The sequence below is a fragment of the Archocentrus centrarchus genome, chromosome 16 (assembly GCF_007364275.1).
Source record: "Archocentrus centrarchus isolate MPI-CPG fArcCen1 chromosome 16, fArcCen1, whole genome shotgun sequence".
NCBI lineage: Eukaryota > Metazoa > Chordata > Actinopteri > Cichliformes > Cichlidae > Archocentrus > Archocentrus centrarchus.
Genome location: NC_044361.1, coordinates 23588057 through 23614281, shown reverse-complemented (window position 1 = coordinate 23614281; position 26225 = coordinate 23588057). Strand labels below are relative to the sequence as shown.

The 26225-nt window shown below is 41.6% G+C and overlaps 3 protein-coding genes across 8 annotated transcripts; 1 reads left to right on the top strand and 2 right to left on the bottom strand.

The window, feature by feature from the left end:
• Nucleotides 1-1894: 1894 nt before the first annotated feature.
• Nucleotides 1895-17305, bottom strand: l3mbtl1b (L3MBTL histone methyl-lysine binding protein 1b). 5 transcript variants are annotated; one of them, XM_030750724.1, is made up of 23 exons: nucleotides 17167-17305; nucleotides 15083-15217; nucleotides 14643-14838; nucleotides 14299-14512; nucleotides 14071-14200; nucleotides 13867-13918; nucleotides 13358-13452; nucleotides 13155-13259; nucleotides 12923-13058; nucleotides 12697-12788; nucleotides 12422-12573; nucleotides 12091-12167; nucleotides 11663-11748; nucleotides 11438-11548; nucleotides 11247-11361; nucleotides 10928-11027; nucleotides 9825-10019; nucleotides 9587-9688; nucleotides 9434-9498; nucleotides 9154-9326; nucleotides 7731-7793; nucleotides 3151-3275; nucleotides 1895-3076 (listed from the first exon to the last, which is right to left on the bottom strand). In XM_030750724.1, exons 2-23 carry the CDS (start codon nucleotides 15191-15193, stop codon nucleotides 3067-3069), a joined length of 2505 nt encoding a protein of 834 aa, XP_030606584.1. In that variant the 5' UTR covers nucleotides 15194-15217; nucleotides 17167-17305; the 3' UTR covers nucleotides 1895-3066. The 5 variants fall into 5 exon arrangements, with proteins under 5 accessions (XP_030606584.1, XP_030606583.1, XP_030606582.1 ...); XM_030750723.1 differs by lacking the exon at nucleotides 17167-17305 and adding an exon at nucleotides 16645-17108; XM_030750722.1 differs by lacking the exon at nucleotides 17167-17305 and adding an exon at nucleotides 16071-16606.
• A 208-nt stretch (nucleotides 17306-17513) lies between these two features.
• LOC115794612 (transmembrane protein 244-like) lies at nucleotides 17514-19968 on the top strand. 2 transcript variants are annotated; one of them, XM_030750216.1, is made up of 7 exons: nucleotides 17514-17616; nucleotides 17701-17916; nucleotides 18310-18395; nucleotides 18927-19000; nucleotides 19083-19208; nucleotides 19301-19345; nucleotides 19441-19968. In XM_030750216.1, the coding sequence occupies exons 2-7, from the start codon at nucleotides 17884-17886 to the stop codon at nucleotides 19533-19535; spliced, it is 459 nt and encodes a 152-aa protein (XP_030606076.1). In that variant the 5' UTR covers nucleotides 17514-17616; nucleotides 17701-17883; the 3' UTR covers nucleotides 19536-19968. The 2 variants fall into 2 exon arrangements, with proteins under 2 accessions (XP_030606076.1, XP_030606077.1); XM_030750217.1 differs by lacking the exons at nucleotides 17514-17616; nucleotides 17701-17916 and adding an exon at nucleotides 17946-18211.
• On the bottom strand, nucleotides 19773-24517 carry sgk2b (serum/glucocorticoid regulated kinase 2b). Its single transcript, XM_030750215.1, has 12 exons — nucleotides 24282-24517; nucleotides 23855-23930; nucleotides 23670-23739; nucleotides 23548-23573; nucleotides 23129-23186; nucleotides 21957-22040; nucleotides 21625-21756; nucleotides 21368-21480; nucleotides 20872-21091; nucleotides 20630-20785; nucleotides 20462-20551; nucleotides 19773-20380 (listed from the first exon to the last, which is right to left on the bottom strand). The coding sequence occupies exons 1-12, from the start codon at nucleotides 24346-24348 to the stop codon at nucleotides 20219-20221; spliced, it is 1254 nt and encodes a 417-aa protein (XP_030606075.1). The 5' UTR covers nucleotides 24349-24517; the 3' UTR covers nucleotides 19773-20218.
• Nucleotides 24518-26225: the final 1708 nt, after the last annotated feature.

The following is a 26225-nucleotide window of genomic DNA, read 5'->3' as shown; positions in this document are numbered from 1 at the left end:
GATATCAGGTCCATTTTTGGTAGCGACGGTTCAGTTTGTGTCGAAGACAGCATGAGTCACATGGGCCCATATGCTGGGCCAACAGATGTTTTTACATCATCACACATTTTGTTCCATCCACTCTGAGGTCAAGCACTGCTTCGTTACAGCTCAGATGAAAACAAAAGTATTAAAGGTACCTGTAGGTTTTTTTGGTTTTTTTTTCCCCTTTTCAGTTTTTGTGTTACATGTGTGAGCTTCAGGCCATATGCAGAAAAGTGGTTTTGTGTGACTTTTAGCTGGCTGCAGATGGGCCAAATGTGGTTCAATCAGCAATCTGGTTTGTGGGTAAGTTTGCATGTGGGCCATATGTGGGCAAAACACAGCAAGTGAGTTCAAGGTTTGGGGGCACTGCGACCTGATTGCAGCATGATGGTCTCCTTTACAGAAAATGTGATCAAATTTATCTCTCCTATTAAAAAGATTATCTTAAACAGGCAACAGATGCTTTGATGTTCCTGCTCTTGCTGACTCTGTTAATTTTCCATCATAGATTTGAAAAGTCTGGAGCGAATTACTTAATAATTATGATGCCACTTTGACATGAATATAAACTAGAGGTTTTCTGTCATGAATTGAACATTTTTCACAGCCGCAGTTTAATTTATGTAACATACACAAATAAGTGGAAGTCAACGACTGCACGGCACAAAAACACAGCAAGCAAACTGCTTCTAACACATCAACAAATCAATCTGCAAGACTGCAGCACAGGTTAAAGTCTCTGTAAATCTAAATTGTCATTTAACCTTGAAATGCAGTGTAAGTGCAAGCCATAATGCTCTCTTAATGCGGCCAACCACAGTCGCGTCATCTGCAGACTCAACGAGGTGCTTGGTGGTGTGGGTGGCTGTGCAGGTATGGGTAAACAAGCTGAACAGGAGGGGGCTCAGGATGCGACTTCAGCTTCTCCACTTGTTGCTGTTTAATTATAACATTAAACGCCAAACTGAAGTCAATGAAGAGGACTCTGGTGTAGCTGTCTTTATCCTCCAGGTGAGACAGGATGAGGTGGAATGTGGTGGAAATGGCATCCTCAGTGGAACCGTTTGCCTTGTAGACTAGAGAAGAGCATTTCTAAATGCACAAGACATCGAACCTTGAAGCAGATGGGCTACAGCAGCACAAAGACCACACCAGGTGCCACCGATGTCAGCTAAGAACAGGAAACTGCAGCCACAGGTTACACTCACAAAAACTGATCAAGACCGGAAGAACGTTGCCTGTTCTGATGAGTCTTTATTTCTGCTGCTGCATTCAGGTGATAGGGACAGAATTGCCATAAAAAAAATTTAAAAAAATGAAAGCATGGATCCATCCTGTCTTGTATCAACAGTTCAGGTTGGTGGTGGTTGAGCACAATTTAAATACCACACCCTACCTGAGTTTTGTTGCTGACCACATCCTTCCCTTATGACCACAGTGTAGCCATCTTCTGATATGCTGCTTCCAGCAGGATATTGGACCATGCCACAAAGCTCAAATCATCTCTATCTGGTTTCTTGAACACTGAAATGACTGTGAAGGGAATTTGAGTTCACTGTACTTGAATGGACCAGATCTAAATCCAGCAGAGCACCTTTGGGATGTGGTGGAATGGGAGATTCTCATCATGGACAAGCAGCCAACCATCTGCAGTAGCTCTGTGATGCTATCATGTCAATATGGACCAAAATCTGTGTTTTCAGCACCATGACAAATTTATGTTGTGAAGTTCTGAGAGCAAAAGGGGCCCAACTCAGGACCAGTAAGGTGTGCCTAATAAAATGTCTGGTAAGTGTAGAGCAGGGTTTTTGTGAGTGAGTGGGAGAGAGTGAAATGGCCTGGGTCAAATGAGGACAGCAGACAGTGTGCATCTCATTTATTTTCACCCATTCACACTTTCCAAACAGCCACAACTACCTCAGAGCCAAACGGCGTACCATTAACCCCTTAAATTACAATACATAAATAAAAGCTGTTTGCATATAAACAGTTGCTGATGTACACATTCCAACTTGCTGAAATACACACAGATTTACAAGGACACTAACCAAGTTTGTTGGGTTTTGTTTCTCTTCCTCAAAAACTATGAACTGTGGCTCATTTCTTTTTATTTTTTTGTTTTAAAGTTTACTGCCACAATGTCCTCTCCTGTAGAGAAGCCTTTGCATAACCAAGCAGGAGTAAACTCTGGTAGCTGTATATTATTTACACTGTAAAAGGTTATCTAAACCAAGAACAGTATGAGAAGAAACAACAAAACTGAAAGCTGTTGTTTAACATTCATATTTAGAACAGAGTTTGTTCCACCTTAAAAGACTGCAAGTTTCCTCGATTTAACTGCTAGCCCTTGGCCCTGCTTGTCACAAAATACCCCCCACCCCCACCCCCAAACAAGAAACACAAGCGAGATGGTAGGAAATTGCACCCTTATTTCTCAAACACACTTGTACACACTCATACGCAAACCCACACTTTTAACCATTACCCCATTCAACTTAAGCTTTAGCCAACTCCAAATACACTAAACACTCTTGCCCTTTGGGTCCATGGAGTGGCCCTCTTCCTCCATCTACAGGAGAAAAGCTGAACTACATAGTGCTTCTGCTCCACTGTATTTCACATTTAAAAACTTTCCACCGCCTCACGATTGTATTCTGCAGCTTAGAAGAGAAAAAGAAAAAAAAAAAACAAACAAAAAAAAAACAAGTATTTTCCTCAAGTAACTTGCAACACAAACACCATGTCATTACAGCTCATATAAAACAGAAATGCAACAGAACTGTGATGCAAAATCCAATTTGTATCTGTACAATGTTAAGAAACCTTGAAGGTGCTTGCAGCTTTCCCCCCCCAAAGATTCAGTAAACAAACACGATATAAGTTAAATATTCCTCGTGGTATGATGAAAAACTCTCCCTCAGGCTGACCAGTGCCGTCCATCATGGAGAGAGGAGGGAGGAGGGAGGAGAGATGGACGTTTTTGAGATGAAGGCTTCCGCTTGTTTCTCTCGTGTAGCTGCACCGCCGCAGCGCTCAACAAGTTTAACTTGTTCTGGACATTAAAAAAAAAACAAAAAGTCTTTGCTTGAGAACTGAGGAGCAATTCCTGCTGGAATCGCGTCTTACTCTTCATCGGCGTTCTTCAACATGAGGATGGAGTTGTAGATCTTCAGAGCGGGTCCTAACTTGATTGACAGGATCTTGACGATGTCTGCTTGAGTGAGTAACAGGAAGGCTTCGCCATCTATTTGCTAAAGACAAAAATCAAGTAAAGACCTTGTTACTTTAAACTTTAAAAAAAAAAAAACAGCAAAAAAAAACAGAACAAACAAAAACAAAGCTATTCATTGTACGCTCAGTAAAGCAGAAATGGTTTGAACATTTGCTTATTAACACCCTTTTTTTGGCCATTTGGAGTTGTATTTCTGTAAACTTGATAAAGTCTCATGTTTATTGTCTTAAAACTTTTTTTTTTTTTTTTTTTAGCATTGACCACTTTCAGAGGGAAATTTCTGTCTTCTAAATGCTCCACTTCATTCACCCGGCCCCTGTTCCTGAAAGCAAGTTTAAGCTCCAGACAGAGCTAAAGCTGCAGACAGAGCTAAAGCTGCATCCACACAGGAAGTGATTGGCAGCAACACAGCAACCGGAGACCACAGAGCAGGGTTGGGCAATTAATTTTCCCCAAGGGGCCAAAGAAGAAACGGGGATTGTTATGGAGGGCGGCACCGATAAGCTGAATTCAATTCTGTGCAGTATTAATTTTGTCTTCATAAGCTTATTCACAGCGCAAAGCGGGCGAGTCCCAAAGTAACCTTCTCTCAACTTTGAGGCGAGTGATTGAAACGACTACCAATGAGACGGTCAAACGCATTGCAACTTGAGCAAACACCAACAAATAGAAAAACGTTGCAAAAGAACATGAAACACAACAGATGTTGAATAAAACATAAAGGAAATGGAAAAAAAAAAAATTGGGGCTAAATGACGTTTCCTCCTCCTCTCATAGTTGTGAGGTTTGCTGGACGAGGATTTGGGGGAAAAGTGTTGTATATTTGCAGTTTATGCACCAGAAACTGACAAACATTTTTCAGACACAGTTTGGAGAGATACTTCACACAGCGAAATTAGGATAAACACCAGAAACACTGGAAAGTCCAGCTATTCACGATTACATCATTGTTTGGCTGCTTTTGTGCAGCCGCGATTCCCGGTCTGCGTCATTGGCCGGCTCTCTCTGTGCGGCGCCGCTTATGTTGACACGTCAAAATTCAGTTGAGCAACAATTAGAAGGGAAAATTTTTAAATCTGAACCTCCACACAGTTTCCACTGAAAATGACCTAAAAATCAGTCTTTCCGGTCCTAAATAATGTCAATAATCAATAAGTAATCTACGTCTGATCTGCTTCATCTTCTATGCCCCGCAGTCACCTGACACATAGTTTGATTTAAAGATCAAATGTAAAACAGGATTCCAGCTTTATCTGTTAAGGAACATTTGGATGTCTGAAGGATTCTGATTAAAATGAAATTCTCCCCTCACGCTTTTGAAGATAAATATTATGATCCACATCGACAGGCATTCATACTGTATCAAAATGCACTGCTCATTGTTTACCTGTTGCTATGGAGAATCATGTATCTGATGAGGGTGAACATACTCTGAGTTTACTGCACTAACTCAGAGTTTCCCCATCTTAGTTTGTTTAACCTGCTTTCTGGAACATTTAAATAAACACAGCTGAACTGAACCCATTAGACAAAAAAAAAAAAGCAAATTTTAAAGAACTGGCTGACAGGACTTTTATTGCCTTATAAAAATGAGCTTCATGTTTGGCTCCAGTTAAAGATCCATCTTCCACACTTCTTTGTCATTAATTACGTTCACTATTTAACTGAGACAGCACAAGTCATCACTAAGGGTTTATCTGCAATCCATATGTAAATCTTAACTGGCATTTCTATTGTTTATCTACAAGGAATTACATTTTAAAGCGGACATATGAATTGTTTTGCGAGCACTTAAAACAGTGGCTTGAAAATGTTGTTGAAACTCTAATATTTTGGGGCATCTTTAATGTTATGAAAATGTATGCAAGATGAAAATGCTGGAAACTGCATAAAATTATGCAGTCAGCAAAAAGAAGGTGTCCGAGAACACTGCAAAGCATGACTGATATACAAAAAAAAAAAAAATGATTTAATGTGCAGCTATTTTAAGCCAGCTTCATGCCAGACTTGAGACCACACACACATATAAATATTGAACTGATGAAGCCAGTGTTTGTTTACTGCTGCCACTTGTATTCATTTTTGCCTTATTATTTTGTTCATGCAAACAAAAAGAACGAGCTATGCGTGCTTTCTTCACTTGTTCTCAAACGCAAAATAAGAACTTCTCACTTGTTCCCTTCACAGGAAATGAGTGAGAACTTTCTGATCAGCTCTTGACAAACAAAAGTGTCCCCAGAGCAGCTGCTGGATTAGAGAATAACCTTTCATATCAGCAGGGAAAAAAACACACACACACACACACACACACACACGTTTGATATTCTGAACATGGCTGATGTACTGGGAAAACTAAACTGAGTGAACCTCAGTTAAGTACTGTCTGAAGTCCTTAAGTCAATTAATTACTTAGTTAAATAAGAATAATTCAGAAAAAATAAAAAAGCTCTAAATTGTTTATTCTACAGATAAAGCATTAAAAAAAACTATTTAGTAGTTATTGGTCAAAGCCATCATTTTAAAGGTGCTTTAAGTGGTGGGACACCGGCGCCTCAAAGTGTGTACTTCTTACTGGGAGATTTGTGCTTCAGCAAGAAATCTACGTCATAACCGCAAACCCCTCTGAAACCCTACAGCACAACCTGACATGCACCTCCAGAGAAACATAACTACGCGTTGGGTCAATGCAACCAACAACAATTGTGATTGGCCTGTTCAGCACCATCGACTCCTACTATGCATTTCCGGGTACTTTTTCACCACAGTTTTTGAATTTATCAGTGAGAGAATAACAATAATCGTCTTAATATAAGGAATAATAATCAAATCATCAATCTAAATCCTGGAGGGAGACTGCAGAAGCTATTGGAATGCATACGAGGGAATTCACAAAGAAGTTGAAAAAACTAGAGTGACAAATATGTTTGTCTTTGAAAAGAAAAAAAAAAAAAAAAAAAAAAAAAACTGACCACAGCAAAGAGCGAGGACCCAGGAGGGGAAAAAATTCCCAGCATTCTCTTTGTTTCTATCATGGCTGGCACTACATGTAAAACACCGGTGCATGACCACACAGTAATTAACACATAATGCACAAGTGTTAATGCCAGCAACGACGCCAGCCACTTAGGTAGGTTACATCTTAGGCTCTACAAAAAGGTTGTGTAGGTGAGTCAGAACATCCCCAACCATTATCCCATTCTAGGAATGTAAAATAAACTGAAAGGCTGTAACATAACGTAAAAACCAACCGATGCTGAAACCACCACCAAAATGAGCTTTTTTTTTTACTCCTGTTTTGACGCTCTCCGTTTCAATGTGTGTTTACACACACACACACACACACACACACACACACACACACACACACACACACACACACACACACACCAGCAAAACGAGACTCCACAAAAGTGGACATAAATCAGGTAGAAGAAGGTACTTTTGGCTGCTCCCTTATTTCCTAAGGGGTCACAAATCTTACATCAGATGCTCTTCCTGACACAACCCTCCCGTTTATCCTGTCTTGTGACCAGTACTAGAAGTACACTAGTTTGTGACCCCCTTAGGGTGGAACTGTGTCTCCTCCAGGTCTCAAACTAGGGATATTTTGCATGTAAGGTATTAATCACTAAGCCTTGGAGCAATGATTCCTCCTCCTCCTCCTCCCTTTAGGGGGGGTCGCCACAGCGGATCATCTGCCTCCATCTCACCCTATCCCTCCTCTGTCACACCAATCCCCTCCTTCACTACATCCATGAATTTCCTCTGAGGTCTTCCTCTTTTCCTCCTGCCTGGCAGCTCCATACATCATAGCAGGTCTCACTACCATCTACCTTCCTTTTCACTTTTACATGGAGCCACTACATAAAACAATTTTAAGTTTGTGGGTGTTTTTTTAATTGATTTTTTTGGCGCGGACACCTGCTGAGCGCTCCAGACTGCATGCTGCAGTGTTTCCACTGAATTGGATACCATTTATGATGGTAGTGTATCTACATGCAAAAAGAGGCTCCCCCACTCTTTTGTAAATGAATTATCAAATAATTTTTGGCAATAATCAGAGCAATTGATCAGCTACTGCTTCAGTGACTTCCCTCATCCTGCAGACAGAGTCCAACTCCAGTGTCTTAAACTGTTGTAGTTAGAGTGGCCCTCCAGCTCACAAAGCAGAACAACTTCCATCACCCACACTGGGGAGTTGGAAGAGTTTCTGACTTTCTACAGTGCCAAATGACTGATACTGAAAATCGCCGAAACAGTCACTAATCGGCCTGTCAATTGGGACAGGAAGGGATGGAGCTTGCTGGTTACCAGCAGCTAAACTTTAAAAATAAAAGTGAGCGGACTGTCTGCTAGCACATCGTCAGACCCGTCATTCCTTCAGAAGCAAGCGTAAATGGGTGGTCTGTCTATGTTCCATCTCACTTTTACTTTCACTCTCATTTCTTTTTACAAACGATTCTGAAGTGCTTACCTCTGTTTTAAATGTAGTAGCGTGTTCTTTACATCCTGGGAGCCCTTTGACAAAACCGGCCACCTGAAGAATGGAGAAAATAAGCATACAGCAAAAAGCTACAAAGACAGGATGTCGATCAATACATGTTAATCTACTAATCATGATCAGGGTTATTATAGTTAACGAAAACGAACGAAATAATCGTTAACTGAAATAAATAAAAACTAAAATTAAAAAGAAAAAAACGATAACTAACTAAAACTGTATTGTGAGTTTCAAAAACTAACTAAAATCGTAGATAAAATGACCTTCCTTTTCTTGTTTGTCATTTGATTTCAAAGCCTTGTGGACTGATCATTTTCCGCTCTCCGAGTTTAAGCTGGGAGCGCCGTCAGGCAGCTGTACACGTGCTCACCGAGCTGGTCCACAAAGTAATGGCAGCAGTCTGCCGAGAAAGCGGCAGAGTCCCGTATGGAGTTTCTTTGAGTCCGATAATACAGATAGAAGAGTGTCTTATTGTGAATGATGAAAAATGTATGGAACACATCTCAGTGAGGAAAAAACACCAACGTCAAAGTCCACCTGAGAAGCGCACACAAGGCAGCTACGGAAACCGCTCTGAACCGACGTGATCTGGCGTTCACCTCCGGAGAAATGTGACTACTCGTCGCTGCCACGCAGCTGCAACATTGTGATGAACCTGTTCCGTCCTTGTGCATTTCCGGCCACTTTATCAGTGAGAGAATAACAATCAGTAACAATCAATAAGGACTCGAGGGAATGAAGAAAGTGAAAAAACAGGAACAAATATGTTTGAAGCCAAAAAACTGAGCACAAAGAGCGAGGACCAAAAGAAGTCCCAGCCGGCACCGGATATAAAACACCAGCACACGACCATAAGATAATGAACACACACAATCCAGCTACACAAGCAGAAATGCGACATGAGGTCGGCCACAAATCGAGCATCTAACCAAGTTAGCTCCAAAACAGAAGCTGTTGTTAATCTACTGCACTGATGCTGAACTTTATTGGAAGTTTATTGTAGAATTTATTGAGTTTGGGAGTTCATGTTTTTCTGTTTCTCCCTGTTGATGTTCATGTGTGTCCTTAATATTACACACACTGAAAACTAATTAAAATTAACTGAATTAAAGAAAAAAAGTAAAAACTAACTAAAACTAAACGATAATGTAAAACCCAAAACTATTATAACCCTGATCATGATTCTTTACATGCCTTTGACTTTCACTCGTTCACCTGACTAGCAGAATGATGGCTCCAGCACACCGCGACAAACAGAAAAGCCCTTAGTGAATATTCATGTGCAGTTGCAGTCTCCCTGAACAACTAGCTGCCTTCATGTTGGATGAGTGGATTCAGAGTTTGTCTGCCTGCTTTTCTTGTGTTTACACAGTCTGAGTGTTTAAGCATGTCTAACCTCCTCAGCGCTCCAAGTGGCCACTCTCTTGGCAGTCAGCCCCAGGACCTCAGGCAGCAGCTGGCAGTGTTTGTCCCAGCAAAGAGCCACCCGATGGGGAGGAGAGGAAGAGATGCCGGGGGAGAACACAGACTCATGGAGGGCCTGCTGGAGGGAGATGGTGTCTGGAGAGGCTGAGGAAAAGTGGAAGGTGGGGTGGGGGGGGGTTTACACAGCAGTCAGTGGGAGGAAGCGAGGGTGTGATACACACAATTCATTTTGCACTTTTTTCCCTGCGTACCTTTACTATCACCAATCTCCTCTTTGACATAGGGCATTTTCAGGTATTTGGGAACTGGAGCTGTCCTAAAGAGAACAACAACAATTTACTCCTTGACACAAACAATTCATCTTGAGCACAGCTTAGTCTGAGGGTATCATGAGCGACAGGTACCGTTTAGGCCTTGTTCCATTGTGGCTTTGCTCGCTGGCTCCACCCAGTGCCTCTGGCTGACTGTTGCGTCCTGTATGCTCAGCTTCCGCTGTCACTGGTTTCCTAGCAACACAGATAATCATTGCTCAGGTACAAACCACTATGTATAGTTGTATGCAAATGCCCTAACATGAGTGTTAGTAAGGCTTTTAAAGTGCGTCATTTTTGTAGACTGAAAGCAAAGCATTCAACAGCAAACCTGTTCTGGGCATCTTCCGCTCCTTCGGGCTGCTCTGGCATTGAGGAGCTTTGTGTCGTGTTGTTTGCGTTAGGGTCAGGGCGTCGCCCACGAGGATGAGGCCCACTGAGTGCGGGAGGCCGCTCTCCGCTGAGACGGTCTGGCAGCAAACCCTCTTTGTTCAGATTTATCTCTGAGTAAGGACAGCTCACCTGACTGCACACACAGACAAACTTCACTGGGACACAAAGCCTTTGTTTTTTTGTTTTTTTAAAACTCCAATAAGAGGTTATAACACAGCCAAAGGAAAAGCAGTTAATATCACCTCACCTCACACTCCTACATACAGACAAACACACAAGCAACACCTGTAGAGTGCTGGCAGCCCACACAAATAAAAATGACATTCGAGAACACGGAGACTTCTCCACTTTTAGTTGTCGCAATCACACAGTTACTAAATCTTAATAAAACAAGATGACATTATCTGACAACTGACAGGATCCAAGAAAAATGGAAATTGCAGTATTTTATAGAAATCAAGACAGCAAGGTAACACAGAGACTAACAAGAGCACTGCTGATTGGGTGCAACGCTCGGGTTAGGGTTTTGGATTGGTAACAGGGGGCTCAAACTGCTGTTATAATAAGTCGGTGAACAAGTGTGTGACGATTGATGTGTCTAGTTTGAACAGTATGCATCTATGGCGTGAATCTGACCATCCTAGGTGAGATCCATCTCGAGTTATCGCGCTCACAACATTTTTAGAAAACCTGACCATTGACCTTTCTTCTTTAGGTCAAGATTCGAGATCTTGATTTTTAGTAGATGCATCTATTGTGTGAATTTGAACATTCTAGGTCACATTGTTCTTGAGTTAAGGCCATCGTGAAGTTTTTGTGGAACAGATGCCGCTGCTGCCAAGGCTATGACAATAGTTCGACCTTTCCTTCGAAACAGCCTAGCTAATAAAAATACAGCGACTTAGAAATGATGACAAATATTCCCTGAGGTGAACAGGGAGGGCAATTGGGAAAATGAATAAATCATCTGAAATGAAAATGGAGATGCAATACATAATACAATAACAATAAAAATAGACTGTGAAAGCTTCAGCTACTAACGTGTAGTGAGTCCCATAGCGAGGTCCCCTGATGTGCCCAACACCGTTGCATCCTGGGGTAGGACACCCTTGTCCTGGGGTAGTCAATAAATCACTGGAGCCTGAAAAATACACACAAAAGGGAGACTTAATTAAATTCTGTAAACAAACATTCTGAATTCATTATAGATTCCTCCCAATGCCAGATTCAAGTTAAATGAAGTCGGAGACCAACTGCGCTGACTCATCTGTCGAAATTAGAAATCTGGCAACCTCAGCCTCATTACTGAGCAGGACAGACAAGGACATTGTGTGTGACAGAGTCATAAAATGTGTCGCACCGTTAGGGTATTGTAGTGGGTGTCCAGTTTTTTGACACCACCCAACAGGATGCAGATCTGGGCAGTCAGTTTCCACCCAGTAGTCGTAATCTGAACTCCAGCCATCAAAGTGGATCTACAAGAAGGGAAATTAAACAAAGGCTGAGCACAGAGAACACCAAGAAGTGTCCCAATGAAAAGTCATCTCCCACCTTTAGTCTGTGGTCTTCTGTGTCTGCTATTGTACCAACACGAATGAGCATGGGATTCCTCTTATCAACAGCCTCTATTTTCATCCCAACCTGGAAGCCATGCAGTGGTCGCTGGAAATGCAGAATAATGAAGAGAGAGAGAAAAAAAAAAAAAGAGACTCACATGACTGTATTTAGACTACTGGAGCCCAGTACTGTAAGCATCTATGTACTCGTATACCGTACCGGTTTAAAAGCTCGTGCAGGAGCTGCCTGTGTCCCCGTCTCTTCCAGGTATTTCTCCCACGAAAAACTCTTTGGTTCCTTGTATTCTAAGGAGAGGAGATGAAGACGTTACATGCATTGGACACTGCTGACAAATCACATGTAAGCCAAGCTATTTCTACAAGTTCGTAACAACAATATCCAACTGATTAAAAATAGGTGACAACATGGTCATCTACAGGAAGTGATATTTTACCACTAATGCACTTAGCTTGAGCATATTTACCTTCTGCAGAACAATTCATCGGTGGCACAATGTTGCATTAGCTTTATTAGCAGATTCTACATTTTCATTGGTCTTTATCTAATAATCTTAGATGCTACATTAGTTGGGTCCTAGAGTATATTAAATTTATACTGACCCACATGTGTCTTGGTCTGTGTCTTACCAGCTGGAGTTGTAAGAGTTAGCCCAGTCTCTTCACAGTAACCCACAGGGTGGATGTATGGACTGCTGGCATCACACCTTAAAACAAAAACAAGTAAATGGGTGCATAGTAACATCAGCTTTGGGTTTACTAAGGAATACTAATAAAAGAGATTACAAAAATACAGACTTTCGGAAACACTGTAGTTTCTATATCAGTCCATTTATTTAAGATACAGTAGCACGCCATCTTCAGTAGACAGGGACTAAATTAGCACTGGTTTCACATGGATTTAAATCTTCAGCTGCCCTCAAGGCAGACCGGCGAACATCTCTGAGCAATAATCTCTTACCAGTAATCATGTGTGTCATCCCAGTTGTCAAAATGAATGAGCAGGCGGTTGTCGACAACAGCGGCAATTGTTGCAACACAAATCAATGAAGGGTTCTTTCTGTCAACCGCCTCCAGTTTCATCCCAGCTCTAAATCCAGATGGAGTCACAGACTAAAAAAAAAAAAAAAAAAAAAACAAGAAAAAAAAAGACAATATGCATTTAGCCAGTGAATCATAGAACCATCTGACATCTTCTGAGAATATACAGCTGAACATGATTTGTTTAGTACTCACTGTGTTGAGGCTCTTAAAAAGGTGTTTTGGGGCCAGCTGACCCCTGCAGTTCTTCACATACGTGCTCCAATTGAACTCGCCATCCTTACAACCTACAACATGACAAGCCGTCAGCTGAGCTGTGACCCAACTTTGTTAAAAAAATAAATAAATAAATAAAAAAATCCTACATTGAAGTTCAGGTTTATTAGTAGTATTCATTCAAGGACGGTGGCTTTGTGATTACCTTTAGGCAGCAATAACTTGTGTCCATTCTTCTCACACCACCCAGCCGGTTTCAGATCCCACGAATCGGCGTTAGCCCAGAAGTCATAGCACTCTGGGTATCCATCAAAGTGGAGCCTTACCCTGTAACCTTGGATCTGGAATGAAAAGGGGAGGTGCTCATGAGTGAAAAATCTCAATTATGAAAATGGATATATTGTATGTGTTCCATAGTCAGGCATGAGCATCCATACCTCTGCAACAGTGAGCACACAGAACAGAGACGGGTGAGCTGGGTCAAGCCCCTCCAGCTTCATCCCCACCTTAAAACTGTTCCTGCTTTGTGGAAATGTCTGGTGCTGTAAAAAAGAAAAAAAAAAATCACAGCACAGTTAAATAAACAAGACTGAGTTTATACTAAACAGTGGACAAATAGCAGGTATGCGGGGGTATTTACCTCTTTAAATAGTTTAACTGGAGCAGCAACAGCTCTCTCCTCTTCAAGGTAAGCAGGCCAGCTCCATGCCCGTTTCTTATTGGGTTGGGCAGCCACTAAAGGTTGGGTAAACAGTCACATATTATGTGCTGCAATAAATATATAATAATGTCAATGACAAACAATGAATATAAAAACATGTATGGAGTTTTTCAAGGTGGTCTGACACTTTTCTTTTTATCCAAGTTCACTTCCCCACATGAAACATCATGTTTATAATACTGGTTGGATTTAACCAAATTAATAAAAACTCATTCTTCATTCCTGCCTTCTGTCGCTCTTAGACATACAGTGTCTGTAGGTTTCACAAATGAGATGATAATGTAAATGCTAATTAGAAAATCTGACAATTAAATCAGAGGACAGTTTTGAAAGCTGATAAAAATGCATCACCAGATAAACAACACAACAATAAACTGATGTGGCGCATTAAAAGATTTTAAAAATATTTAGAGTTTCCTTCAACATACCCAGTTTGGCAATTTTGGCTCCTCTCCTGCCTTTGGTAGTCTTAGCCTTTTCCTACAAAAAAAGCAGAGTGAAAAAAATATGTTATTAAACAGGACTATCAAAACATTTATCATCCTGTTCCGGGAGAGGACTACTGAACATCTGAACGGCATGTAGCTCTGAAAGTGAATGCTGAACATTGGTGTTGATGGTATATTCCTCACCTCTGGCTCTTCTTGGTTTTCTTCCTCTTCATCACCAGAGTCCATGTAAATCTTCCTCTTTTTGCGCACACGTTTGCCAAGTCTCTCACCTTCTGCTGCCTGACCCTCCCGTGCTTCCCCTGGAGATGATCTTCACAAAAAACAAAGATTTATTCCACATGAAGCAAAATATCAAGTCAAACTAAAAAAGAGAGCATTACTAGAGCTAACAGAGGTATGTAATTTTACCTGCCACTGGAGGGCTGAGCGCAAGCTGAGCTACAGAATTTCCCCTGGAGCAGGGCATCCCCAGGAACACGGCCACCGCAAGCCCGACACCTTGACAGCTCCCCATTTGAGCCCAAGTCTGCGCTAGAACCAACTTCAACACTGGGACCAACCTCCACGCTAGGGCCCTCCATACTGGGGCCCTCCTCTAAAGACAAAAGCACAGGACCAGGCGCTAAAGGACAGAGAAGAAAGAAGGGCAGAAACGGAGGCCTATCACTGCACAAAACATAGCATGCGTAGAGTTTGAAAAACCAAACAGTGAAATTCTTTATAACAACAATGATAATCATGTGCCATCATACCTTTAGATTGAGACAATCCTGGCTTGCTTGGATTGGCTGGAGCTTTGACTGTCCCTGTCTGTGACTGGCCCTCTGGTGGAGGTGTGGGCGTGTGAGATGGTGCTGGGTCCAAGGTCTGACTGTTAGGCTCTGCCTCCTGCCCTTTGACCTCTAGGTCTGTGACAATCTCAAGAGTTCCAAACTCTGTCATGCGAAACTAAAGAAAAAAACAAAACAAACAAACAAAAAAAAAAAACAAGGGATGGATGGGGGGTGTGGTAGATATGCCTATCAGCCAAGGTGGTGTGCCACTATGATCCTAATTATGAGCTGAGTTAGTTCAGGGGACAGCCTGAGTAACAGCTATGCAGATAGCCTCCTCCCCCTAAAAACAAACATTTGCACAAGCAAGAAAGATCTAGGACCAGAACACAAGAACAACAAAATAATCTCTTTTGTACCCTGATATCACTGCCTGGCAGCGTGGCAATACCATCCTTCCAGTCGAGGGCACCTATCATGTCAAACTCAGCTCCCTGGGAGGGGCCATCACTGGGTGGAGTGTCAGTCATTCCCACTCCGCTGATATGACCAACCTGCGAAGAGTCACATGGAAGGCACGGTATTACACTCAGGCCTCACAAAGAGGCCCAGACTGCACCTCTGACTTTAACTATTCTGTTTTTGTCTGCCTATCGTTTCACTGTGCAGGATAACTGCAGTAAGGCAGGCGGTCCTCTACGGCTTCATCCACGAACTGATTTCAATCTCAAATGCAGTTTTATTCCTCCCTGCACTTGTAAACAGCTTGGCGCAGCATCACCGCTAGATGGCGACTGCGTGCTGGCTTGCAGGATACACCATGCACTTCGATTTCAGACTAAACAGTCAATAATAATAATGTTTTGCCGGCCAACTAACAGAGAAATGCGAGCACAAACGACCTCATTAGGGTAAACCTTCTTCCAGATCATTGACAAACAAGAGGAAAGACGTCTCAACTTTAAGTTAACCAGACAACTTCGTCTTTTCCTTGTTTTAACAGTATCTCTTAAAACCGACTGCTTGCCCGGTTAGGAGCAAGAGAGGGGCTCATTTGTTTATCAACTGTAAGGAGAACACTGTTTTCTGCACTCACTGGCCAAACTTAAAAGCGTCTTTATCCGTTTAATAATACGATATAACGTTTTAGTCCTGACGCATGTTCAACACTGAATTAAGGTTATATTTTCTGCTTGCACCGTGGTCACAACCGTGTCAAAAGTAAACAACAGTCAGAGCTCGTGGATCTCGGTGAAGTTTGACTTTGCACCCCGCGCCTCAGTTTTATTCTAGCCATAAATAAAGTGTATGTAAGAGCGCCCATGATTAGCATTCGTCTTATACAAAATGGCGGAGCATAGGAAGAGGCCACCAACACGTTTAAACTATGTTAATTACTCAAGTTACCATTTTAAACAAATACTGCAAAGCCGCTACGCGTTAAACAAAAGCAAACGCTTGCTGTGTAATTTCCTGACTTGGTGTTTTCATTCACTCTGGCCGTTTTTCTTCACTTTCCCCTTGTCACGGAATGTCAGCCCCAGGTTGCTAGCTAGCGCTGACACGAAGCTAACAGTCGCTAGCTCCACTCTGTTCATGTGAACGGAGGGCTGCTAGGGACGGCTAGCCGTAGCATTGAGACTGGATGCAGAGCCAGCTATAAGGACGATCTGTAATAAATAAGTTTCCCGGTTAATAACAATAGGAAAACGCATTTGCAAAACGCAAATGGCTCGCAGAATATCACACACACTCGCAACAACGCCGCGACACTGTTACGAGCTTTAACATTGTTGCTTGATTAATTTCTGCAATAGAAACTTGAAAAAAAACGATTTATTCTCGCCGTTTTAAATCAGAGTGGAAATAATGGGAACTATCGCCAATTAACAAAATGAACGTCCGCTTTTTAAACGCCGTCCTCGTCAACGACAGTAGATGATTATTAACGCCCGTGTTGTTTAAAAATTGTGGAACTCACCTCGTTTCTGTTTTAACTCTTATTTAGAGCTGGATAGAGTGCTGCGCATGCGCGCAAGATGCGCTGCCTGACACAACTTTGGGTCTCGGAAAAGTTAAGTTCACTATTGGTGGTCAATACCGGGCCTGTGTACGCTCACAACACGCCCCAAAACTCGGTTCAGCGCTGCTGGAAGGAGTATAGTCTACCGGACTGGGGCTCGGGTTACCCCCTTTGATCCAAACCGCCTAAAAAAAGCCGTGAAGTACTACTGTGTATGTCCGGAGCGCAGGGAGCGCTGTGCCCCCATACAGAGCCGTTGAGGAGCCGTTGGTTCCCCGGTGGGCAAAACTGATCACTTCCCACTTTTCAAACATTGTAATCGCTTAGTAGCTCGTTGGTGCAGACATAATCAGGGCACAGGCGTTGATCAGTCTTCAAATACCGGTGCTAACTATAAAAATAAATGCTGAGGCTTGTAAAATCACCTAAAGAGACGTTTCAAGAAAAAGATTAAAAAAAAAAATTACAAATAAAAAATACCGAGCACAATGGGCTGCTACACCGGATCCTGTCGGATAGTGTGTACTGAGGTGTGTCAAAACCAGCACACGAAATCGGCGCATGCTGAGTTTAAGATTAGTTAAATCTTAACGCAGCCTCGCGTCTGATGCACTAAAATAACGTCGGACCACAATTTGCCTGATTCCTTCACGTTTCATCACACTGCGAGGCTGCTGGGTGCACGCTTTATTTATTTATTTATTTATTTTTATTCCTGTGACAAATAATCAATTTAATCCAGCATGTGACCACTCAGGTGCCTCGTGTGGTCACCAGATTGACTGGAAGTATATGCTGGGTGCAAAATTACTCATGTTCCAACCAAAATATCAGCAGCTAACCTGCCGGTTTAAATCTCCCCCTCACACACCGAGCGGCTTTCTACTGTAATGGCAAGGCTGCAGATGCGAGGCATGTCCCCGGAAACAGGTACCACCCGGGGTGCAAAATATAATAAATATCCTCGACAACATAACTGGCACATACTGAGAAAAGTCTTTTTTATTTTTTCAGTAAAACAATACGGGGTGAGATGAGTTCAGTTGGGCTGTGAAAGAGGTCCGCGTCCCGTGTCGGTCGCTAGATGGCAGAAGGAGTCCACTTTGTACTGGGCGGGGGGGGGTATTTAACCGGAGGTCGTGCAGCCTGCTGCAGCCCACGTTATTTGGGAATAAAACATTAAAGAGAAACCATGAGATGGCATTCAAAGGCAAGGCGGTCGACTCGAAGGTAAGCTGGGGAGATCGTGTGTTGTGGGGTTATTCGGCAGTCCGGTGTGTTTTTAGGCGTCTCTGTGAGCTGTGGATCGAAAGTGGGAATGATGCTCGGTTAAATAGTACATTAAACCGGGTATGAGAGGCTGTTTTTGTGTCTAAGGAAAACACGCATGGGATATACTTATATATTACAATCCAGCAGCGGGTCGGGCTGCAGCCCATAAAAGAGGCTGCCTGCCTACCTGCTTATCCCTCCCACTGCGGGGATCTGCGCCTGTAATACTGTGTGAGTGCATGCTCAGCTGCAGGTTGGTGTTGTCTCATGTTGCGTTATGTGGAAAATATGTGGCGTCGACGGACAATAATCTGTAAAATAACGCCTCATTATCTGTCTCCACCCCCACAGACCGTGCTCCTTAACCTGCTGCTGTGTCTGCTCATATTTTACTCGCTTTTCTACATGATCGGGAGTGTTTGCTTTGGTGCCTTCAGGTGAAAGTCTCTCGCACGCATGCGTACACGCACACGCAAGGATTGAAAGGATTTGTCTTCCTTGATAACGGAAAGGATATTGATGATTATAATAAATAATAATAAATTGATGATAATGGTGATTATAAAGTGGGGAAACTACCCAACACCTGGCTCAGGGGACCCATTCCCCAATTGAGACCCCTGAAATAATTAGACTAACTAGACTACTGCATTATTTTTCTTTTAACTACATTTAATAAGCTATTTTGATTGTTTTATTCTGCGTTACTAAATGTATTGGGATATTCTACTCCATAGAAACACTTTATTGTATTATATTTTTTACTTATTGTGTTTTACTTGCATTTTGGCTTAAATTCTTAATTTTTCAATTTGATCTCCTTTTGTGCAATTTTTTTTTTTAACTTATTGATCTATTTTTTGTCATATTGTGTTCTACTTGAGTTATTCTACTTTATTTAAGCTATTTAGTTATAGATTGTGTTTAGTGTTTTGGCTGCTGTAACTTTATCATATCTCTCATTTCAGGTTGGACCACTTTGACGGACTGATTCCTTTTGACTTTAAGACCGAACCCACTGAATCCAACTCCAAATACTTGGGTGAGCACACTTAATGCGTGCAACACAATCGACAGAGTGCAAGCTTTGTACAGATAATGTATTTTATCCCTTTTTTTTCTAGTTAACCTCCTGTCCTTGGAGCTCACCTACTTTTGCAGTGGCCTTCTATTTGCTGCAGTGGTGAGGAGGCGGGTTTGGGACTATGCTCTCACTGTCACACTAATGCATGTAATGATCACCAGCCTAGGTGAGGAGTAATGTAGCAGCACATCTACCCAGGTGCATGCCTGAGTGACCAAATGTGTTTTTTTAATGGCACATTTTGTTTCCACATTGCAGTAATGTTGGAGTTTCCCACGGTGTGGCAGTGGTGGCTGGCTTTAGGTAAGACAAACACCACTGCCAGCTCATCGGTTACAGTCAGTCTCACCCTCATGTGCTTAGCTGTTCCAAATATTTTACTCTTCATTGTTCCCTAGGGAGTGGCTTGTTTCTGATGATTTGCAACGGTCAGCTGATTGCCTACTTTACCTGCCAAAGTGAGCAGAGCTACGCCTCCTTCAGCATCTACTGACAGACTGAAAGCCACCCTCCCTGTATCCAAACTGTTCCACAGTCTTGTGAAGTGAGGTAGAAAGAATCAGACCAAATGCTCCTTTTTGGGGGGAAGGTTCTCCACAGTGATTGGCTTTTTTCTGTTTGGCACTAAAAAAAGACTTCACAACACCACACATGAAGTCAGAGCTGAGCCCAGTTTGTGTTTTAGTGTTTAGCCAATAGGCTGGCATCCCATTGTTTTTGTTTTTTTGAGTTTTTTTTTTATTTAAATGCCACATGGAGATGCTTTCTGTATTTTGCTCTGTAATGCAGCAATAAAGCAGCCAGCAAAGTATTTTCAGTACACTTTTAAGCTGTGAATGTAATGGTAGAATGAGAATTTTGCAGTACACATTGTATATTTTAATATACTGTAAATGCAGATAAATAAATTTACTTCAAACTGTTAAGTGTTTCATATGATGCATTAAAGCAGCAAGGATGTATGAAACAGTGACCAGCCTATTCCATCATCATGACCAGATATTGAAATAACAGCAATAACCAAAAAAACAAACCATCCAATGAAACATACAGTACATTGAACTGTTAGTGTAAGAATCTTTTTGCTCAAGTGCTTAAAAATAGACACCCACTTAAAAATTTATGACATAAAAAATAAATATTTGAAGAAACATGCTCGCTGAGGATTTGGCGTTGTTATGAAACTGGCTCTGCTGCCACACGCTCCGCGGGGTTCATGTAGGAGAATCCCAGAAAGGCCTCGCAGGACTCGGCCGCCTGCCACCTCTCGTTCACAGAGGCGGGTACAGGTTGTCGCGTGAAGGCGGGGTCGATGTAACTGACATCACAGGGGCCAGCCTGAAGAGGAGAAGAGGAGTGAGCCACGTTGACTCGGTTACAAACAACAGTGCGATAAGCTCATTTCTGATTCACTCGTACCACTTTGGGGATGAAAGGCGGTCTGATTTTTCTGGCCAGGAGGTCATCCCAGTTGATGAAGGCAAAGAAGGGATGTTCCTGCAGCTCCACCTGGAAACACAACAACAGTGAACCCCTTTGTGGTTATGTTTTGTCACTGTTTCTCTTCTCTTTCACTGGGGCACTTACAATGTCTTGACTCTCTCCTAAGCGCTTGGAGACGTCTTTTTCCAATAAGCCCTCCAACAGTGAGTGGGCAGCTTCAGAGACGCTGCTGGGCAGCTGCAGAGGAGCATGAAGGATGTTCTGAAACATTTCTAATTTGCTGTGGCTATGAAATGGAGGCTGAGAGAAGAGAACGGGGAGTTAGTTTAAGGTGCTGAAGAAAGTGAGATGATGTAAAGGAAAGAGATCATTGCACCTAAACTCACCAGTCCACAAATCATCTCAAAAAGCACCGTGCCGAGTCCCCACCAGTCCACGGCTGGGCTATATGGGTGGCCTTGTAACACCTCTGGAGCGAGGTACTCTGGAGTGCCACAGAAGGTGTGCATGATCCCACCTTTGGCCACACCTTCTTTACAAAGCCCAAAGTCAGTCAGCACCACATGGCCATCACTGTCCAGCAGGATGTTCTCAGGTTTGACATCTCTACATAAAAACAAATAAGGACAAAACTTTTGGTTTAGTCTAGTAATTCCTGCAAAATCTCACATTAACTCCTCTTGCAGTTGTTTGTTTCCTCTAGTTTCACATTGCTTGTTCTTGCTCTTTATTTTTTAATGTGGCATTGGAGGACATGGTGAATTTCAACTGGAATATTTCATTGGGATTTCTCTGCATGAATAAATTAAGCATACAGAACAGAACATGCAAAATGAGTGCTTTTCTAAAGCTATGTATGTACACGCATATATATATATATACCTGTAGACAATGTTAAGGGAGTGGAGGTAGCCCAGTGCTGCAGCCATTTCTGCAGCATAGAAAGCAGCTCTGGGTTCTGGAAATGACCCCTCCCTCTGGAGGTGGTAGAAAAGCTGAAAGCAAAGAGATGAATTCAACACATCAGCAACACCCCAGTGCTCATGTTGCACTTCTACAGACATATTGTATAGTGTGCATAACTACTAAACATCTCAATGCAGGACATTTTTGAAATCCTTAATCGCATACACACACACCTCTCCTCCATTGACATAGTCCAGGACAAAATAGAGTGTGTTTGATGTCTGGAAAGAGAAGTGGAGTCCCACCAGGAATGGATGCTGTAGTCCCTTCAGCAGTACACTCCTCTCAATCATCACATGCCTCTGCTGTGGAAACACATACATTTAGATAGATAGATAGATAGATAGATAGATAGATAGATAGATAGATAGATAGATAGATAGATAGATAGATAGATAGATAGATAGATAGATAGATAGATAGATAGATAGATAGATAGATAGATAGATAGATAGATAGATAGATAGATAGATAGATAGATAGATAGATAGATAGATTAGATTACCTCTTTCCTCTTGACAATCATCTGTTTCTGGAGCACTTTCACAGCATAGTATCGTCCTTGTTTTCTATGTCTTGCCAGAAGCACCTGTAAAAGTTTGCATTTTCACATTTAATCTCGCAGCATCCATCTCAAATACAGCAACTTACAACGTGGTCATTCCACATAAAATCAACCAAAATTGAAAAAAAAAAAAAAAAGTTCCCATCTGACCCCCTCAGCATCAGAAAAACACATTTGAGGTGTTACAAACTCCAACCAACCACAACACTGGATACATTTATTTAGACTCTTGCACCTCTAAAATTGAAAGTATTTTTTTTTTTATCTGTAACACAGCCCTGTTAGAGACAATATGGAAAAGTAACTGTAAGTCACTCTCATTTTTCTTTTTTAATTTTGGCTTTGTCCTCCTCTTTGACTCATAAGATAATAAAAATTCAGGCGGTACAATGTTGAGAGAAATGGACTGTGTTTGTGTCAGAGACGGGGTGAACACTGAAATATTGATGTTACAGGGACAAACTGTCGAGACGAGGCAATCCAGATTGTTCATAAGTCGATGTAACTGTTTTTTGTTTTTAAATAATTACAGTGTTTAAAAAAAACTGCAAGTGACCATTTAAGAGCAATAAGTTACATTTGTGAGTTTTTAAAATATGGCTTGGTTAGAAAATGATTCTGACACAGAAGGAATCATCGCTAGAAAAGGAGCCTGGTATTAAGATGCAGACAAGAAGGAGACCTTTCCTATGCTGTAACTTGTTTCGGCCAGCTACCTGTCTCACATGATGATATGACTCCTGAAAGTTTGGCAAAAATGAACTTTCTTCAGTGAGTCAGAAAACACATGAAACATCCAGTTTTACCAATGTTTGTTTCTGTTACCCCACATCACAGATATAAAACTGGTGCAGGTTTGCTACTGAAACTGATTGATGCTCAACTTGGAAGTGGATGAAAAACTGATGTGTATGCAGTTTTTAACCGAGCTTAAATGTGTTTTTCAGTGCTGAAAATTTCACGTGGCTAACTCCTGTACTTACTGTACAAAGTTAGGAGGATTCAAAAATGCTGGAAAAATGACCAAAAAAATAAATAAATAAACCGAGGGGGTCAGGGGGTAGGCGCTGAGGGATTTTTAATGCAGTGATGCATGAGTCATAAATCTCCACCTTTCCAAAGCTTCCTTTGCCGATGACTTTGAGGTAGTCGAAGTCTGACGGCCTCGTCCTGGTTAACACAACAGCATTAAACAGTTAATAATGTATGGCAGAATATTAGCAAGTTAAACATAAAGAATTAATGTAAATGGATAATTAGAAATAACTTTCAGGTTGCCTCTGATGAGGCTCATGAATGGAGTTGGGATCCAGATAGAAAACCCTCTCCTGAACTATATGGCCACATTATTAAGTCAAAATTGATTGTGCATCCCTGACCAATGAAGAATTAGCACTGATGCATTAAGTAGAAACAGCTCGTTTATATCGGTTTTTTAAGAAGGAATGAACCGCTGTGCAACGTCAAGTGAAAACTTTCTTCAGTTGAGAAATATTTCCTGTTGTTAGTTAAAAAAAAAAAAACGACTTACTGTGAGGCGTCTGTGTTCACAGAGCTCTGATGAAAAGACACAGAGGGACAGGACAGTCAGGAGGGCAGCTTAAGTTTCAGCTTAAAAAAAAAAACAAAAAAAAAACTTTCCTCTAAACTCACCAAAGCAGATTTCTCCTCCTTGCCTCTCCTTAGTTTACTTTTTCTCTGCAGGATTTTCTCAGTGTCCAGGCTTCATGGGGAAGTCAGACACAATAAAAGAGGGTTTGTTTTATGAGGCTCAAAACAAAGTAAAAAGCTGTTAAAAAGAAAGACAAAGACCCCAAAAAAGATTGTTGCTAACTTACTTTTGGTAGAGCTGCTGACTGGAAACAAATTTGTGCAGGAAGTCACTGAAGCCCACTTTCTTCCCCTTGAGCAGCGCTGTAACACATTAAGGGGGGTCAGCCTTTTACATAAGAGTTCAACAGCTGTATTTACTCAGCAAAAGGTTGGTGTGAATTCAGCACCTCACTGTTCTCAAGTTATGAAACCACTGTAATTATTTGGAGGTGTAACAGCTATGTCTGCAGTTTCCTTTTTGATTTTTGATTTTTTTTTTTTTTTTTTTTTTTTACAAAATGTTCTCTTTAAAAGAGAAATTTTTTGGCTGGTAGTAGGATGAGGATTTTTCTAAGTTAACTTTTACCTTTATATTGGATAGTATACATTGACTTACTTAAGGTAACACTTGAGGTAAGGCTTATTTTAAACATTTAAATTTGATCTCCTTACCTGAGAGAAAAGAGACAAGCCCTCTCATTTTGGCATAGGTCATAGGTCTTTCTTGAAACACGGTCATCTGGAAGAACCCTGACCAACTGGTTTTACTTGAAAAAATAAAATAAAAAATCAAAGAAAGCGAGCACAGGTAGGTGCCGGTGTAGGCACATGTACAGACTGCCCTTCTCTGAGTCCTTCTCTCCAATGGCCCCTGACCTGCAGCTCAGTTTAAGGAGCGGTGACGCAGGGGACACGCTGAATACCAGTGAAGCTGCATTCAAGTGCCCTCGGAGATATCCCAATTATGCTATGTGTGAACGACCGTAAGTTATAACCAGCCCCTGCCCAGCAGCATTTTAGCTTTTCCTCGTCAGCATCTTGGACTGTCGTTCCTACTGCAGTGGCTTAGGTTTCATAAGCGTACACAAAACCCCTTTAACATTTAAACAGCATGGCTGACTAATAGAGTTAGTTGTCACCAGTGAAAAATATATTTGTAAATTTAAATTTGACTTTTTTTTTTAACATTACAGATGTTCCAATAAATCCAAACCGAGTTACACGTTTCTTTATTAATTATTAATAAATAAATGATTTTTTTTATTAGTAAAAAAACAATTACAGATGTCTACCACTGAGGATTGCATTTCCGACATATTATGTCATCATTTGGTCACCCTAATTTACTGAATCATTTCCCATACGTCACATTAATTATCACATTATTTTTGAATATATCTATAATAGTGTCTATTCCTTTTTTGAATATCTGAAATTAAATTTTGACTATAAAATCAACAGTACCTTACATATAGGCTAATAGTACTTGTATGAGTATAATTTTACTAGTATAAATTTCACTAGTCCCAATTCTATTTAATTTATCATCAGTTAGTCAAAACTACATTAGCATTAGCAGTTAGTCAAAACTACATTAGCAAAACTACATTAAGTTATGCAATGGACATTTCCACTAGCAAGAAGTTAATTTTTTGATATTTTGATTAGTGAAAAATTAAATGCAAACACCTTATTAAGGAGTCAAAAAACTGATATCCACAAATGCCAGCTGTTGATTAATTGTTAGCACTGGTGATGTTCCGGTAAACTTCCTGGTTTGCCTGAGATAGAGGAAGTGGCTGTTATAGAAAAATCCTATCAATGGCTGCACAAAGCTGGACTGAAAGACAGTGTAGAGGCACTAATCATGGCAGCACAGGAACAAGCTCTGAGCACAAGATCAATAGAGGCTGGGGTCTACCACACAAGGCAAGACCCCAGGTGCAGGCTGTGCAGAGATGCCCCTGAGACAATCCAGCACATAACAGCAGGGTGAAAGATGCTAGCAGGCAGGGCATACATGGAACGCCATAACCAAGTGGCTGGAATAGTATGTAGTATGTAGTGTACTGAGTATGACCTGGAAGTCCCGAAGTCAAGATGGGATACCCTCCCAAAAGTGTTGAAAATGACCGAGCTAAGATCCTCTGGGACTTTCAGACACAGACAGACAACCTGGTGGTGGCTAACCAACCAGACAGTTGTAGTAGTGGTGGACAAACAGAGGAAGATAGCTGTAGTGATAGATGTAGCAACACCAAGCAATAGCAACATCAGGAAGAAGGAACATGTGAAGCTCAAGAAATACCAAAGGAGAGAAGAGCTAGAGAGAGTGTGGAAGGTGAAGGTAACAGCAGTCCCCATGGCAGTTGAAAGACTTGGGGCACTGACCCCCCCAAACTGGGAGAGTGGCTCCGGCAGATTCCAGGAACGACATCCCAGATCTCTGGCCAGATGAGCACAGTCCTTGGAACGGCTAAGATACTGAGCAGAACCCTCAAGCTCCCAGGCCTCTGGTAGAGGACCCGAGTTTGAACAGCAAAGACTGCCTACACAGCGAGTGGGGAAATTTTTTTATAATAAACAAAATGACATCCTGACATATGGCCAGCCTAT

Excerpts from the sequence above, each read along its gene's own strand:
- l3mbtl1b (XM_030750722.1), bottom strand. Across the intron at positions 12,789-12,922 it reads CAAGTTATTGCTGCCTAAAG|GTTGTAAGGATGGCGAGTTC; the intron begins GTAATCACAAAG and ends GTCATGTTGTAG. Across the intron at positions 7,794-9,153 it reads CCACTTGGAGCGCTGAGGAG|GTGGCCGGTTTTGTCAAAGG; the intron begins GTTAGACATGCT and ends TCCATTCTTCAG.
- sgk2b (XM_030750215.1), bottom strand. The coding sequence starts at position 24,348 with ATGACCGTGTTTCAAGAAAGACCTATGACCTATGCCAAAATGAGAGGG. Across the intron at positions 22,041-23,128 it reads GCAAAGGAAGCTTTGGAAAG|GTGCTTCTGGCAAGACATAG; the intron begins GTGGAGATTTAT and ends AAACTTTTACAG. Across the intron at positions 21,757-21,956 it reads TGATTGTCAAGAGGAAAGAG|CAGAGGCATGTGATGATTGA; the intron begins GTAATCTAATCT and ends GTGTTTCCACAG.
- LOC115794612 (XM_030750216.1), top strand. The coding sequence starts at position 17,884 with ATGGCATTCAAAGGCAAGGCGGTCGACTCGAAG. Across the intron at positions 17,917-18,309 it reads GCAAGGCGGTCGACTCGAAG|ACCGTGCTCCTTAACCTGCT; the intron begins GTAAGCTGGGGA and ends CCACCCCCACAG. Across the intron at positions 18,396-18,926 it reads GTTTGCTTTGGTGCCTTCAG|GTTGGACCACTTTGACGGAC; the intron begins GTGAAAGTCTCT and ends CTCTCATTTCAG.